General features: G+C 43.3%; 2 protein-coding genes across 6 annotated transcripts in view; both read left to right on the top strand.

The window, feature by feature from the left end:
* Positions 1-15,378, top strand: part of LOC134811794 (PH domain-containing protein DDB_G0287875-like) — a 113,547-nt gene that overhangs the window by 38,172 nt on the left and 59,997 nt on the right. The gene's annotated exons all lie outside the window — the stretch shown is intronic.
* LOC134811002 (uncharacterized) lies at positions 562-15,282 on the top strand. The gene is made up of 11 exons (XM_063817702.1): positions 562-1,080; positions 1,215-1,466; positions 1,678-1,833; positions 2,915-3,083; positions 3,199-3,321; positions 3,663-3,822; positions 3,995-4,142; positions 4,294-4,516; positions 5,236-5,472; positions 14,220-14,312; positions 14,541-15,282. The coding sequence occupies exons 1-11, from the start codon at positions 572-574 to the stop codon at positions 14,772-14,774; spliced, it is 2,304 nt and encodes a 767-aa protein (XP_063673772.1). The 5' UTR covers positions 562-571; the 3' UTR covers positions 14,775-15,282.

Raw genomic sequence — 15,378 nt, 5'->3', positions numbered from 1 at the left:
CTTGTTCAGAAACTTCACCTTTGTTTTCAACAGCTAAAAGGACTGTCCAAATTGCTAGAAACCACCGGCCATGCACCATACCAGACTTACTTTAAGACTTTATCACTCCTCGATACCCTGGTTTTAGCTAAGAAAATTGTTGATGCCTACAGCGTACAGACATGTGTAAATGACAATCTAGTCAGAGAACTTGTACAGAGCCGAGGGAGTCCGAGTATTCGAGAGCTACTATTGGTATTTTCGTTACAACCCGTTACTCATGCAGTGAAACACTATCGAGCTATGCTTTATGTGGATTGCATAAAATAAAGTTTCTTTCTTTTGAAAGGAGTTGCCTCACCCAATTTAATCGATAACAAAAGTTGTTTAATTTGAACATCATTTCATCGTTACAGTTTTGTGTTAAAAGTTTTATCTTCATACCATGTCTTGAGTTGTTATAGTCTTTACCGTAAACCATTCATTCTATTTTATGATAAGATTTATTAGGCTACACATTTCTTGTGTCAGTCGAGTTTGAATACGATGTAGTGTGTATTTTATTGGGCTCAATCAACATTTAATTCAGGTCATGTCGTCACCGACCAGAAAACGGCAAAAGCTTAGCTCACCAAAACAGCCGTCTATAGAAACCATCCCAATCAGCAGTGAAAGTGAGGATGAAGACAAGCCAATGCACATTCCCTTTATTCAAGTAGAGGATATATCAGACGATGAAAAGGATGTCAAACCATCAATTGTTCATACTCCTCTTGGAATGCGAACATCCTCCGAGGCACCCTCATCATCCTCAGCGGTGAATTCCCCCATGAAGATGCTCTCCCAAGCAAACATCTTTGACAATATTCGTGTAGCATGTACACCCCCAATCCCACAATCCAGTGCTGGTGTCGGCAGCAATCCCAACATTGAGGTATCTAAAGCAGACTCCCAGAGTAATGTTATTTCAACCACCACCATGTTGTCCCCCTTTTCTAATGAAAATAGGATATCAACTCTTGGGTCACCCAGATACATGGTTCAAGAGATCTCGTCAACTGTGGTTACGCACAAGCGGTTCCTTCTTACCGGATTGAATAAGTGAGAACATGGTGTAATTTTGTTTTTAGCTGTCAGCGTTTTTAAATGTTTTTCTCACTCCAGATTCACAGATTTAATCATTGTTTAACCGTTAAATATCTGCTAGTACAATATAACATTGAATGACCCTTCAGTTGTAAACACGAGACGAAAGAGAGGATAAAGATAATGATAAAGCAGCTGGGAGGGGAGTATATAGAGTGCCCTAACTTTGTGGAGCGATGTACTCACATAGTGTTAGGGAGGCCCAACACCGGGGAGAAGTACATGGGTGGACTGATGACTGGCAAGTGGCTGTTAAAGACAGAGTATGTGGAGGATAGTTATGCGGAGGGTTACTGGCTGGAGGAGGAGAAGTATGAGTGGACTAAGGATGTTATTGAACGGTTTGTTATTTCTACTTGTATCTTAGTTTGTCTGTTTAAATTCGTTACGATCGTTTATAAAAGTATAAAATTCCGTATGTTCCTAATTTCGGGACGTTCATACCAGCTTGATAACTTCATGTAAAATTGCGATGTGATTCGATTAATGTTCTAATAACTCTACCTAGTAACTTCTAATTGTATTTATTAAACCTCTGTCTCCTGTACTCAGATTGAACCCGGAGACCTCCGACTCAGACCCGGAGTTAGCGAAGTTAGCAAGTTCTGCCAGGAGATGTAGGATGCGATACAATGCTGAGGGTCCGTTTCATGGCTGGACAGCAAGCATTCTCAGTAATCATCCCAGACGACTTGAATGTTATGAAAGGTATAAATCATTATCTTAAATCCACCAAATTTCTCGCTTAGACTCTTCAATCTCATCAATCATTGTAACAAACATGATGTGTCATTGTCAAAGAAGATACATATTTTGATCTACAATCGCTGATCAATGTTGGAATTTTGTTAATACAGGGTGGGCCAAAAGTCAGTACCCATACGTTGGCCTTTATAGCTCAGTCACTGAGTGCCCAATTTAAATACTTCTTTCTGGTATGACTTAGTACCACCACTGGTTCGAGGAATTTGTCAACTCGAAAAATATTCGCGTTCATTTTTTTCAAATGGAGGTTCATTTTCACATTTATTTGATAGTTTGGATAGTCGGATCAAGCTAAATATTATTGAATTGTGTTTGGCCATTCGAATTACGTTTGTCCTGAAAGAATTAGAACTGTAGCTTCTCAGATGACCGAGATATGAAGCATAACGAGTTTATTCATTACGTGTGATCAGGTGATTGGTTTACCTAATCACGTGATAAGGTGCCCCCGTTAACTACCCCGTTAAACATTATGGGAATTGTTAAGGGTGCCCAATTAAGGTGTCGTGTCACGGTGTCACATAATCACCCAGTCAAAATTGATAACGAGATACAGAAAATGCTTGATAACTTCGTCATTTCTAATCCGTTTTGCCTCATATTTTCGGATCATATGCAACATTTAATAATCTACCGTCTCTGAAAAAATTAGGCGTTCAGCATGTTCAGAGAAAACAATATAGGTGTTTTAATATTGAATGGGCGTGGTCTAAAATATTCGAATTTTCAAATTTTGACGACGGAATCCTCGAACCAGTAAGTACAGTATGCCATCTGCAAAGCAACAGCTCTCAAATATAAAACACGGCGGAGCTATTAAGGCCAACGTATGGGTACTGACTTTTGGCCCACCCTGTAGTATCAACTATCTACTAAAAATTAACTTTACATCTGACATCGAATTGTTGTAGCTCGTTGCACGGTTATTTTACTCGTTAAATCAATATAAATATATTGTGTAAGGTGGGGAATAGTATAAATCTCATTGCCAGACAAGTAGACAATAACTTGTTACTTTTATCAGGCTATTCAAAGCTGGTGGGGGTCGAGTGATAAACATCCAGGACTACCGGAAAAGAAAAGACGAGCTCACCTTCATTCTTGTTGACAACCCTGACCAAACCCACATCCCACTAAAAAGTCCCACAGTTCCTCTTCTGAGAATCAACTATATTCATAACGTTGTGCTTGAGGTCAGTGTTAAAAGCCCTAAATAATAAATTGGTCTCATATCACAATGTGGAGAGTTTTCCAGTATAATCTAGATTTTCTTTATTGAAATTGTTCTCTTAAACTCCATCCTGTTAGGACGAGAAACCAGACAGAGACCTGTACAAGGTAAAAAGAGAAGACGCCCAGAACGAGTTGCCCACTATCCCCTGGGTCTGTACTTTCAGCAACGTCAGAAAACAGATTAATCTTACTTCTAAGGTAAGATCTGCCACATCTCTTTTAGGGCAGTGACCGAGAGTGCCCAATGTCATGAGAAGATTACGACAATATGTGCCAATATACGACAAGATTTGACAGGGAATGACAATATACGACAAGATTTGAAAGGGAATGACAATTTTTGACAGGGAATGACAATATACGACATTATTCGACAAACCGTGGGAAAAAGGGCACTCTCGGTCACTGCCCCTTTTACTGGGTTTACCATATTGATATTATCATTAACTTCATGTTCACAATTTGCAAAAAGGCGGGTTCCAGCCTCCCCAGCTCAAGATTTTATTGTGACATTCCACCTTAACACTGTTAAAAAACAGAAGCAGTGTGATAGAAAACTGTTGGACTACATAGACGGTGTGATGTGTTCCGAATCGTGGGGTGGAATACTGTTACCCCTGACCAGCAACCAGAGACCACCAGCTGGCATGCTCAGACAAGTCATCAACAAGTCTCTACTTCCCCGACCCTCCTCCGAGTGTTAGTGGTGTTTCCTTGTTGGGGTTAAAACTTGTGCTGTAGTTATCAGTATACATTCAAGTAACTGTATTAATTACAATATTTTCTACTAAAAGACCTGAAGAGTTTTGCTGCTGTTATAACTTTATAAGGGTGAGTTATAATTCAGTTTGTTAAACACGTTGCCCTCCAGTCGGAGCAGTACGTCAGGTCATGTCGGACCTCTACATTCTATCCTGGTTCATACAACCAATGCATGATAACCGAGACTACTACGCTAACCTCATGCAGTTAAAAGATAGACCCAAACACAACGCTGACAAATTCCTAGCACTTTTCGAGTAAGTTTTTTTATAATACGTGTGTGTTGGTTATTGATTATTGATTACATTAGTGATTGAAGAATAGATTTCACTGCCGAGGATAACAAAACATTTGCGATGCATTTGAAAAGTTCGTAATCTGAAGTTACACTTAAACTGTCACTTTCAGTGACGCAGTGAAATGTGACAAAGAAAGGAAACACCCCCAATCACCACGATACCTGATATTCTGGTTGGAGCTGCTTGAAAAGGATTTCTACAACTGGGAGAGGCGGACAAACTTCTCAAAGCCTTTGGTTGAGAGGATTATGAACTCGTGGCACCATGTTAAGCCGGTGTTTAAGGTCTTTCTCAAAGCTTACACTATCGTCATGATCTCTGAAAGTGCAGATGTGAGTATTTGTTTTAGTGCATGTAACCGTCAACTGTACTACTATTATGATTGATTGTAAATCGGAGCAATTCTATATTTTGGCACCTCCAAAAAGTTTGTGTTGATGGAAGTATTCCTTCCTCTCCTGATAAGCGCCTTTCCGCTGTCGCAATAAAAGGGATCAATACAAATCTTTCCCCCGAAACAATGGGAGTAAATTTATCAGAATATTTTGCTTACATTCGTACGTGATTTTCTCCCAATACATTCTGCAATACATTGTTGTGGGCCTTAAAGAAATAACATACATCAAACATTGCCGGAGACATATCTGTTGAATAATGTTTACAGTAGCACGTGAGATATATAATCCCCAAAACAAAGTCACTGATTAATAGTATCGGCAATGGGATAGGACATTTTCTGCTATAAACAAGGCTTATATATTTTACAGTCACACACAGTACAATGACAACAGGTAACAAGGCTCCTGTATGTGTAGAGCAGTATAATAATAATAAATTAAAATTTAATAACACCGCTATTAAGATAAAACTTATACTCAGCAGTGTTTAACACACAACCCTTATAATATGGTATAGTCCCTCTCCATATTGCGGTTTATGGGGGATGATATAAAATACCGGGGTAGTAAGTACCACAATGTGCAGAAGCGTGTTATCAGAGGGGGAGTACTGTTTCCAATAATTACGTCGTTAACATACAATTTTAATTCAGAACAAACTGAAGATGGCGATGAACTCCCAGCTGATCGTTTACTTTACCTGTAACGAGATAAAGAGGGTAGCAAAGCAAGAGGAACAGTATCAGGCAGGAACCACGCTGGACGTCATCGCGGACACGGTGCGCAATGTCATGACAACCACACTCAAGAGCCGGGATGTGAGGCGCGTGCACGTGCTGATTCACATGCTCAGCTTCTCCTACACTCTCATGACCATGGTCTTCAATAAGGTTTGCCTAATTATTGATACTTTTGTTTGTTAGATTCGGTATGTTTGATTTTTTTTTAAACTGATTTTTGTATAATCATTTTAAAGGGCTGGTATTATCGCACATAGAAGAGGAGACAATATATTTACTTTAAAGAACTGAGTCTAAAGCGAATTTACGAAATTGTACTAACAGCTTCTGCAGCTGTTGTTGTTGTTGTTGTATGATAAATGCAACTACATTACTGCAGTTGCCCTGTCTGGACTGCGCTAGTAGTCGGGGACTAACTAGGTAAGAGTCACAGCATACAGGTCCCGGTATCCATTGCAGGAAAGTGATCATGTCAAGGGTTGGTTGCACCAGCGCTTGTGTGAGACGGGGAGCAGAGCTCACTCCGAAACAGGGACTGACATACTGAACTACTAGGTTCCGTACAGACTCAACTCTGCACCCGTGTCAATATGTTCATTATATGCAAGCCTCTTGATTTATAGTTGTTATCCTCCACAAGACACTAAACCTCACATTCTTCAATGGAAATGCAGGAATTTATATCGCGTAGGGGTTTCGTTAGCCCTAGGCATCCTCCATCACCATACCACACAGAATTGCGAGCCCAGAGCACACTGTTTAAACCCGAGGGTACGCGTGCGATTGTGCGATACAGCTAAGAGAGATACCCTAGGACATCCTTGATAGCCCATACAGCATTGAATCTACTGCAGGGCTGTAATAAAAAGCACACAAAGCTTCAATTTACCCCTGTTAGCAACGTCACATCTATGGTAGATGAGACGCCGGGCAACAGGGGCAGCAGCTGTTGTCAGGGCAACAGGGTAGATGAGACGCCGGGCAACAGGGGCAGCAGGGGCAGCAGCTGTTGTCAGGAGACGCCGGGCAACAGGGGCAGCAGCTGTTGTCAGGACTCTATGGTAGATGAGACGCCGGGCAACAGGGGCAGCAGCTGTTGTCAGGACTCAGGGTAGATGAGACGCCGGGCAACAGGGGCAGCAGGGGCAGCAGCTGTTGTCAGGAGACGCCGGGCAACAGGGGCAGCAGCTGTTGTCAGGGCAACAGGGGCAGCAGCTGTTGTCAGGACTCTATGGTAGATGAGACGCCGGGCAGCAGGGGCAGCAGCTGTTGTCAGGACTCAGGGTAGACGAGACGCCGGGCAACAGGGGCAGCAGCTGTTGTCAGGACTCTATGGTAGATGAGACGCCGGGCAACAGGGGCAGCAGCTGTTGTCAGGACTCTATGGTAGATGAGACGCCGGGCAACAGGGGCAGCAGCTGTTGTCAGGACTCTATGGTAGATGAGACGCCGGGCAGCAGGGGCAGCAGCTGTTGTCAGGACTCTATGGTAGATGAGACGCCGGGCAGCAGGGGCAGCAGCTGTTGTCAGGACTCAGGGTAGACGAGACGCCGGGCAACAGGGGCAGCAGCTGTTGTCAGGACTCAGGGTAGACGAGACGCCGGGCAACAGGGGCAGCAGCTGTTGTCAGGACTCAGGGTAGATGAGACGCCGGGCAACAGGGGCAGCAGCTGTTGTCAGGACTCAGGGTAGATGAGACGCCGGGCAGCAGGGGCAGCAGCTGTTGTCAGGACTCAGGGTAGACGAGACGCCGGGCAACAGGGGCAGCAGCTGTTGTCAGGACTCTATGGTAGACGAGACGCCGGGCAGCAGGGGCAGCAGCTGTTGTCAGGACTCAGGGTAGACGAGACGCCGGGCAACAGGGGCAGCAGCTGTTGTCAGGACTCAGGGTAGACGAGACGCCGGGCAGCAGGGGCAGCAGCTGTTGTCAGGACTCAGGGTAGACGAGACGCCGGGCAACAGGGGCAGCAGCTGTTGTCAGGACTCAGGGTAGACGAGACGCCGGGCAACAGGGGCAGCAGCTGTTGTCAGGACTCAGGGTAGACGAGACGCCGGGCAACAGGGGCAGCAGCTGTTGTCAGGACTCTATGGTAGATGAGACGCCGGGCAGCAGGGGCAGCAGCTGTTGTCAGGACTCAGGGTAGACGAGACGCCGGGCAACAGGGGCAGCAGCTGTTGTCAGGACTCAGGGTAGACGAGACGCCGGGCAACAGGGGCAGCAGCTGTTGTCAGGACTCAGGGTAGATGAGACGCCGGGCAACAGGGGCAGCAGCTGTTGTCAGGACTCAGGGTAGACGAGACGCCGGGCAACAGGGGCAGCAGCTGTTGTCAGGACTCAGGGTAGACGAGACGCCGGGCAACAGGGGCAGCAGCTGTTGTCAGGACTCAGGGTAGACGAGACGCCGGGCAACAGGGGCAGCAGCTGTTGTCAGGACTCAGGGTAGACGAGACGCCGGGCAACAGGGGCAGCAGCTGTTGTCAGGACTCTATGGTAGATGAGACGCCGGGCAGCAGGGGCAGCAGCTGTTGTCAGGACTCAGGGTAGATGAGACGCCGGGCAGCAGGGGCAGCAGCTGTTGTCAGGACTCTATGGTAGATGAGACGCCGGGCAGCAGGGGCAGCAGCTGTTGTCAGGACTCAGGGTAGACGAGACGCCGGGCAACAGGGGCAGCAGCTGTTGTCAGGACTCAGGGTAGACGAGACGCCGGGCAACAGGGGCAGCAGCTGTTGTCAGGACTCAGGGTAGACGAGACGCCGGGCAACAGGGGCAGCAGCTGTTGTCAGGACTCAGGGTAGATGAGACGCCGGGCAACAGGGGCAGCAGCTGTTGTCAGGACTCAGGGTAGATGAGACGCCGGGCAACAGGGGCAGCAGCTGTTGTCAGGACTCAGGGTAGACGAGACGCCGGGCAACAGGGGCAGCAGCTGTTGTCAGGACTCAGGGTAGATGAGACGCCGGGCAACAGGGGCAGCAGCTGTTGTCAGGACTCAGGGTAGACGAGACGCCGGGCAACAGGGGCAGCAGCTGTTGTCAGGACTCAGGGTAGATGAGACGCCGGGCAACAGGGGCAGCAGCTGTTGTCAGGACTCAGGGTAGACGAGACGCCGGGCAACAGGGGCAGCAGCTGTTGTCAGGACTCAGGGTAGACGAGACGCCGGGCAACAGGGGCAGCAGCTGTTGTCAGGACTCAGGGTAGATGAGACGCCGGGCAACAGGGGCAGCAGCTGTTGTCAGGACTCAGGGTAGATGAGACGCCGGGCAACAGGGGCAGCAGCTGTTGTCAGGACTCAGGGTAGATGAGACGCCGGGCAACAGGGGCAGCAGCTGTTGTCAGGACTCAGGGTAGATGAGACGCCGGGCAACAGGGGCAGCAGCTGTTGTCAGGACTCAGGGTAGATGAGACGCCGGGCAACAGGGGCAGCAGCTGTTGTCAGGACTCTATGGTAGATGAGACGCCGGGCAACAGGGGCAGCAGCTGTTGTCAGGACAACAGGGGCAGCAGCTGTTGTCACATGATCACCGCTCAGCTCCTGAACGAGTTAGAACCTTCAACTTTTGGTAGTCGATTTGATTTCAATTTTGAACGCAATGTACTAAACGGTTAAATATTCTCTTCAGCAGCTCCATAAGTAATAAACCTAGCTTGATTGCTTTTTTGTAATTTGCTTTCTCTCTCAGGCGAATCGCTCTTACAATATAACACTAATTCCAGACCTATTATAAATAAATTTAAAGTAAATGATATCTTGGGATTCTGGATCCATTTTATTACTTAGGTCCGTGTTGCGACCGTTTAGCGTCCAACAAATAAGAATATTCTTGATTTTTGATGATATGGGGGGGGGGGGGGGGGGCCAACGCCCCAAAAGGCCCCACACATATCGAAAATCCGAAAAGGGCCCTAGAAATCGGGGCTTTTTGACCCTGACCACTATTTGATAGTGTTTATGGACCATAATCTCCATGTAATACACTCAAATAAACATAAAAGTACTGTGCAAGTAGTCAGATAATATCATTAAAGCACTTAGCATATATCAAACTTGATGAAATTGAAGTTAATTCTAGGGCCCCAAAAGGCCCCACACATATCGAAAATCCAAAAAGGGCCCTAGAAATCGTGGCCTTTTGGGGCGTTGGCCCCCCCCCCCTGATATCTTCGTTAAGTTACGAATTTGGAGGGGCGTTGGCCCCCCCCCCCCCCTGATATCTTCGTTAAGTTACGAATTTGGAGGGCCCCCCCCCCCTGATATCTTCGTTAAGTTACGAATTTGGAGGGCCCCCCCCCCTGATATCTTCGTTAAGTTACGAATTTGGAGGGGCCCCCCCCCCCTGATATCTTCGTTAAGTTACGAATTTGGAGGGGCCCCCCCCCCCTGATATCTTCGTTAAGTTACGAATTTGGAGGGCCCCCCCCCTGATATCTTCGTTAAGTTACGAATTTGGAGGGGCGTTGGCCCCCCCCCCCCCTGATATCTTCGTTAAGTTACGAATTTGGAGGGGCGTTGGCCCCCCCCCCCCCCTGATATCTTCGTTAAGTTACGAATTTGGAGGGGCGTTGGCCCCCCCCCCTGATATCTTCGTTAAGTTACGAATTTGGAGGGCCCCCCCCCCCTGATATCTTCGTTAAGTTACGAATTTGGAGGGCCCCCCCCCTGATATCTTCGTTAAGTTACGAATTTGGGGCGTTGGCCCCCCCCCCCCCCCCCTGATATCTTCGTTAAGTTACGAATTTGGCTTACTATTGCTGTTAGGGAGTTGTTAAGTTTAGGGGTTTGGGTTTAAGCCAGGGGAACTACAGTAGTTACTATATACAGGGTAGACATGCTAAAGGGTGTGTTCACAACTCAGATGGAGCATAATTTACAAACCTGGTTTAAAGAAGTTTCCACAAATGGCTGTGTAGTCACACCTTTTCTCAATGCATTCGTTGGAAGTACAGTATTGACCAGTCTCATCTGCCCACGTTAAAAGTTGTCTGTAAATAATACAGGGTGGGCCAAAAGTCAGTACCCATACGTTGGCCTTAATAGCTCCGCCGTGTTTTATATTTGAGAGCTGTTGCTTTGCAGATGGCATACTCTACTTACTGGTTCGAGGATTCCGTCGTCAAAATTTGAAAATTCGGATATTTTAGACCACGCCCATTCAATATTAAAACACCTATATTGTTTTCTCTGAACATGCTGAACACCTAATTTTTTCAGAGACGGTAGATTATCAAATGTTGCATATGATCTGAAAACATGAGGCAAAACGGATTAGAAATAACGAAGTAATCAAGCATTTTCTGTCTCTCGTTAACAAAATTGAATGGGTGATTATGTGACACCGTGACACGACACTTTAATTGGGCACCCTTAACAATTCCCATAATGTTTAACGGGGGCACCTTATCACGTGATTAGGTAAACCAATCACCTGATCACACGTAATGAATAAACTCGTTATATATACTTCATATCTCGGTCATCTGAGAAGCTACAGTTCTAATTCTTTCAGGACAAACGTAATTCGAATGGCCAAACACAATTCAATAACATTTAGCTTGATCCGACTATCCAACTATCAAATAAATGTGAAAATGAACCTCCATTTGAAAAAAATGAACGCAAATATTTTTCGAGTTGACAAATTCCTCGAACCAGTGGTGGTACTTAGTCATACCAGAAAGAAGTATTTAAATTGGGCACTCAGTGAATGAGCTATAAAGGCCAACGTATGGGTACTGACTTTTGGCCCACCCTGTATGAATTTAAAAATTATGAATTGTCAACTTTATTCAATTTTATAGTTTGATAAATGTGGTTTAAATGCCGGGTTTACTGTTTCATAGAAAAACGTACCCTTTTCCCCAGAGTACCAAGATTAGGCAGTCCATCTGGACAGTTCAGTTTTACAATTGCTCCTTTTTCTTTTGATTGCTTCTTGAAAACCACATCTATCCCAGATCTGATTTTTCTGCAGGTAGCTTCAGCCTGAAAAACACTGTTTCAAGTCCTTGATTAACTAAACCACGTGCATTAATTTTGTATAATTACCCTGATGAACATTAATTAATTATCCTAATTAATTAATTATCCTAATTACCATAAAGGTCGGGTGTTGGTCAGGTTTGATATTTTAATTACTTTCTGATTGGATTGAGGATAAGATTCACTGCCCCAGTTTACATGCACTTATGTTTACATAGGGTATTGAATTGGCAAATAAATATTGAAATATTAAAATGTTCTAAAAATTAACTTACAATTACTCCATCGCCTATTCCATCTTGGTCTGTATTTTCATTCTGAGCAACACAGCTGTGACTCAAATCTTTTGGTACTGTCGTGCCATCTGTTACTGATCCTAATCCGCCTGATGCTATCCTACATTTAGTCAGATAGTTTCCGTTAGGGCATTCCGCTGTGGTAGTAGCATCGTCTTCTGCAATGCTTCTACTGCTAGTTACTGTTGTGTAGTCATCAGAGGCTGCAATTGCGAGCAGTAGGAATATAAGCAATGTCCGTAGGATTACTCGTACAGCCATATCTTTGGGATCACTGAATGGAATTTATACTATCTAGCTAAAATAAAATACTATTAATATTTAATAATATTTAATGATGGGATTCTTTTTAAAAACCTTAAAGGACTTAGCTGCACATTTTATTTATAAAATAATCTCTATCATATTTCAAATGATACTTTTTGTCTGTTTGTCTGACCACCCACGTGCAACTTAGATGGGAAATAGGGAATTGCATAGTAACGCGGTTGGAAACACGCACGTGCAAAGCTTGTTGGAACATCATTTTGATCGGTTTTGTTGTCATATTACGTTGTGTGTTATGTGTTACATTTTAATCGGCTGTATTTTCTGTTGTGACGGATATTTTTAATGCGATCATCAAAATTGACCATCAAAATTCAAAAAAGTACTATTATCTTCCTCCCTGTGACCACGGGCCTTTCATTAATTATATTTAATTATGTATAATAAAAAACATTTAATGACAGCTAAAACCGTCCTCGAAGGGTGCTTGAAGAAATTTTGACCTACAAGTGGTATTTGGATTTCTCTCTGATAAACTAAAAGCAAACGAACTTCTGTTATATTTTATTCTATTTCCTTGTAGCGCGAGCGACTATTGTTTAACCATTGTTTTATGAAGGATTATGTGATTAAAGGGGAGGCTAAGAATCTTTGCTTGTGTAAACAGGAACTTATCAAGGTGTATGGCATCGCAACTAGGTAATTTTCTTGTAAGAGGGCAATTATGTAAGTGAATGTTGGACTCAAAGCTGTAAAAAGTTATCATTATTATGCGATGCAAGGTATTTAGAAGAGATAACCATTTTTTCCACTAGGACTAAGAGTAACCCAGAAGGCTTGAAGGTAACGTACTATGAGTATAATTTCACCAATTATAGGGTCTGTCAATCCTTTATCAATTATTATCCCTGAAACTCCCCCTGAAACAATAATATCATAGGTTTGTAGTTGATTCCTGGGTTGCAGAGTCTTCCTGATTTCCCAATCTTAGAATGTGGTTTTTGTTCTTATTCAGTTCTGTCCATATTTCCTCGTGTTATTTGACTCAGAACATAGTGCAACTTGTCTAAAAAGTGCTCTCTAACGAACAAGGATGTCAATTCGATGATTGGCGGGTTGTAAACAAAACTAACCGGCATGAAATATTGGATGCTTGACTATAATATGATAGACCGAATGATATAGAAGTTTTTATCTGACTCAATCAAACGAAATTATCAGACACGCTGCTTAAGAGTTACTGCACGTCATTAAGAGAATGAAAGGTTATAGAGATCCTGACAACACATAACGATATTAAAAACACATAAATTAAACGAAAGACAGTACAGTACTTAACGCTACCACCTCTCTACAAGGTGGTACTTTGAATTTGATGCAGCACATTTGACTCAATGAAATTTGAGATCTGCAACAAACTACATGGGGAATAGGCTTAATACTAAAAACTAACGCTCTCTGTTTAGCTCGTTTCAATAAAAATGAGATGCTGTACACCACCTATTAGCATCACACTAGGCCCGAATCTGGCGATTAATGAAGCATCCTGGGTATACGATTAATATGAATATCAATTATAGAGGAGTAGGCACGATGGAGTCTGGGAGCAGGTGATGGGGACGGCACAATTAAAATTGAAATTAATATTAATTAGCAATTGCATGGGGAAGAGTCTGGGCACCATGATTTGTGAAAGGGTGAAAGGCGATGGCTCCAAAAAGGGAGCCCGAAAACCTGCACCTTTATAATTGTAGGACCCCCCCCCCCCCCCCCCCCCCCCCGACCAAGGACCCCCCCCCCCCCCCCCCCCCCCAAACCTTCAGATCAGCAATGATCTTGAGATCACGCAACATAAAACTCACTAATAAGTAAGAGAGCGGCAGGGCTGCTATATTACTGAGAAGAACATCCCTGCAATAATTACACGTATATATATTATATAATATATATATATATTATATATATGTATATAGTATTACAAGTCTTGGTAATGAACGAGACAAAATGTAATGGCATGAAAACAATAAAAGTCTGTTACTGCAGCACTGTTGACCGGATTTCTACAAGATATTGTAAAGATTTCCAGAAATAAATTATGTTTATGATGCAAGTAGTTCAATGAACTAGAGTCCGATTGATGCTCAGGTGGATTCTGTTTAAATATCTCCTGTCATTATCAGAATATCATGGCCAGGGACTCAGCTCAGTACCTTTTCAGTGGAGGAATATTTCAATATTACAATAGCACTAAAATGTACGGGTCTTACGTAGTGATACTTTAAGTTTAAAATTTCACACCCACAACAATTTGTGCTTCATTTCTTCTGCTTTTGAGTTTTAGATAACAATCTTATCTCAGGTGTTACTGACACTCAGTCAATCGAAAGTCCCAGAACATTACAAGGTTCTAGCAGACAGACCGCCTTCCTGGGAGAAATTCTACAATTTCTTCGTAAGCCTTTTATTAGTTACCGTTTTTTTAAATGTCTGTGATCGAATTAATCCGCCTTTTTTATTTAAGTTATAAAACATAATATAAAATTAAAACATATGCCTGGGTATTTTGAGTGGCTTCGACAGTTAGGCGAATGAAAGAATATCGAATTACATTATTTTAAGTAGTCCACACTTACATAACAAGATCATTAACTATATATACTGAATTAATTTTCCATTACAGTTGCACTTGCGTTACACAGACCCCTCACCTCCCACCCCTACCTACACTACCGACATCTACCTTATCATTCTGTCCGCCATGTTCCGGGCCCTGCTATCAGAACACTCTAAACCTCCAGCAGAACTTAACCCCAGAGATAAGACCCTAGATCTACAACGGACTCTGTCCTCTAACTGTGAGATAAGCTTGGGTAGTAGACTCGTGTTGAGACTCCTGGTTAAGGCTGTCTCGTGATGTTAGATTTTGATTTAGAATTTTTTGCTGGAATTGAAATTTGTCAAGTCCCGCTTTCAGCCTATTTGTTTAGACTTTGGTTGATTTAACTGTTTCGACTATAACTAAGGCTGGTCGTATCCAGTTTTTGTTTTTGATGCAGTGATTTGTGAATTCGTTACGCATTTCACAAAATCTATGATAATGATAATCCTATTATTTATACACTACGTAATCTTTGGGGCTCAGTAGCATTATTTTTTAACCAAATGAAAATGCCTCAAAAACAAATTCCACCCTCCCTGATGAATAAGGGACCAGGTTGCAACTTTGGCTGACTATTATTTGTTCCTTATTTTAACAGACGCAATTTAAATGGTAACGATTCACATTTTATCATATTTGTATCCTTGAATGCGTTACTTCCGCAACTTAGCCGTTATGATACATTTTCTATGTAATTTATCTGTAAATAGCAGATTGCTAGGGAGTATCTATTTGCTTTTAGGTCGACCTGATAGTTTTGCTATAATAATTGTATTTTTATGGATTCATGAATCATGATGCTAGGTTAGGATAGGTTTCACATTGCACTTCACCATAATCTTACTTGCTTTCATTCTCT

Source organism: Bolinopsis microptera, chromosome 2 (genome assembly GCF_026151205.1).
Source record: "Bolinopsis microptera isolate Bmic1 chromosome 2, MBARI_Bmic_1.0, whole genome shotgun sequence".
Classification (NCBI taxonomy): domain Eukaryota; kingdom Metazoa; phylum Ctenophora; class Tentaculata; order Lobata; family Bolinopsidae; genus Bolinopsis; species Bolinopsis microptera.
This window is presented reverse-complemented; position numbering and strand designations above follow the sequence as displayed.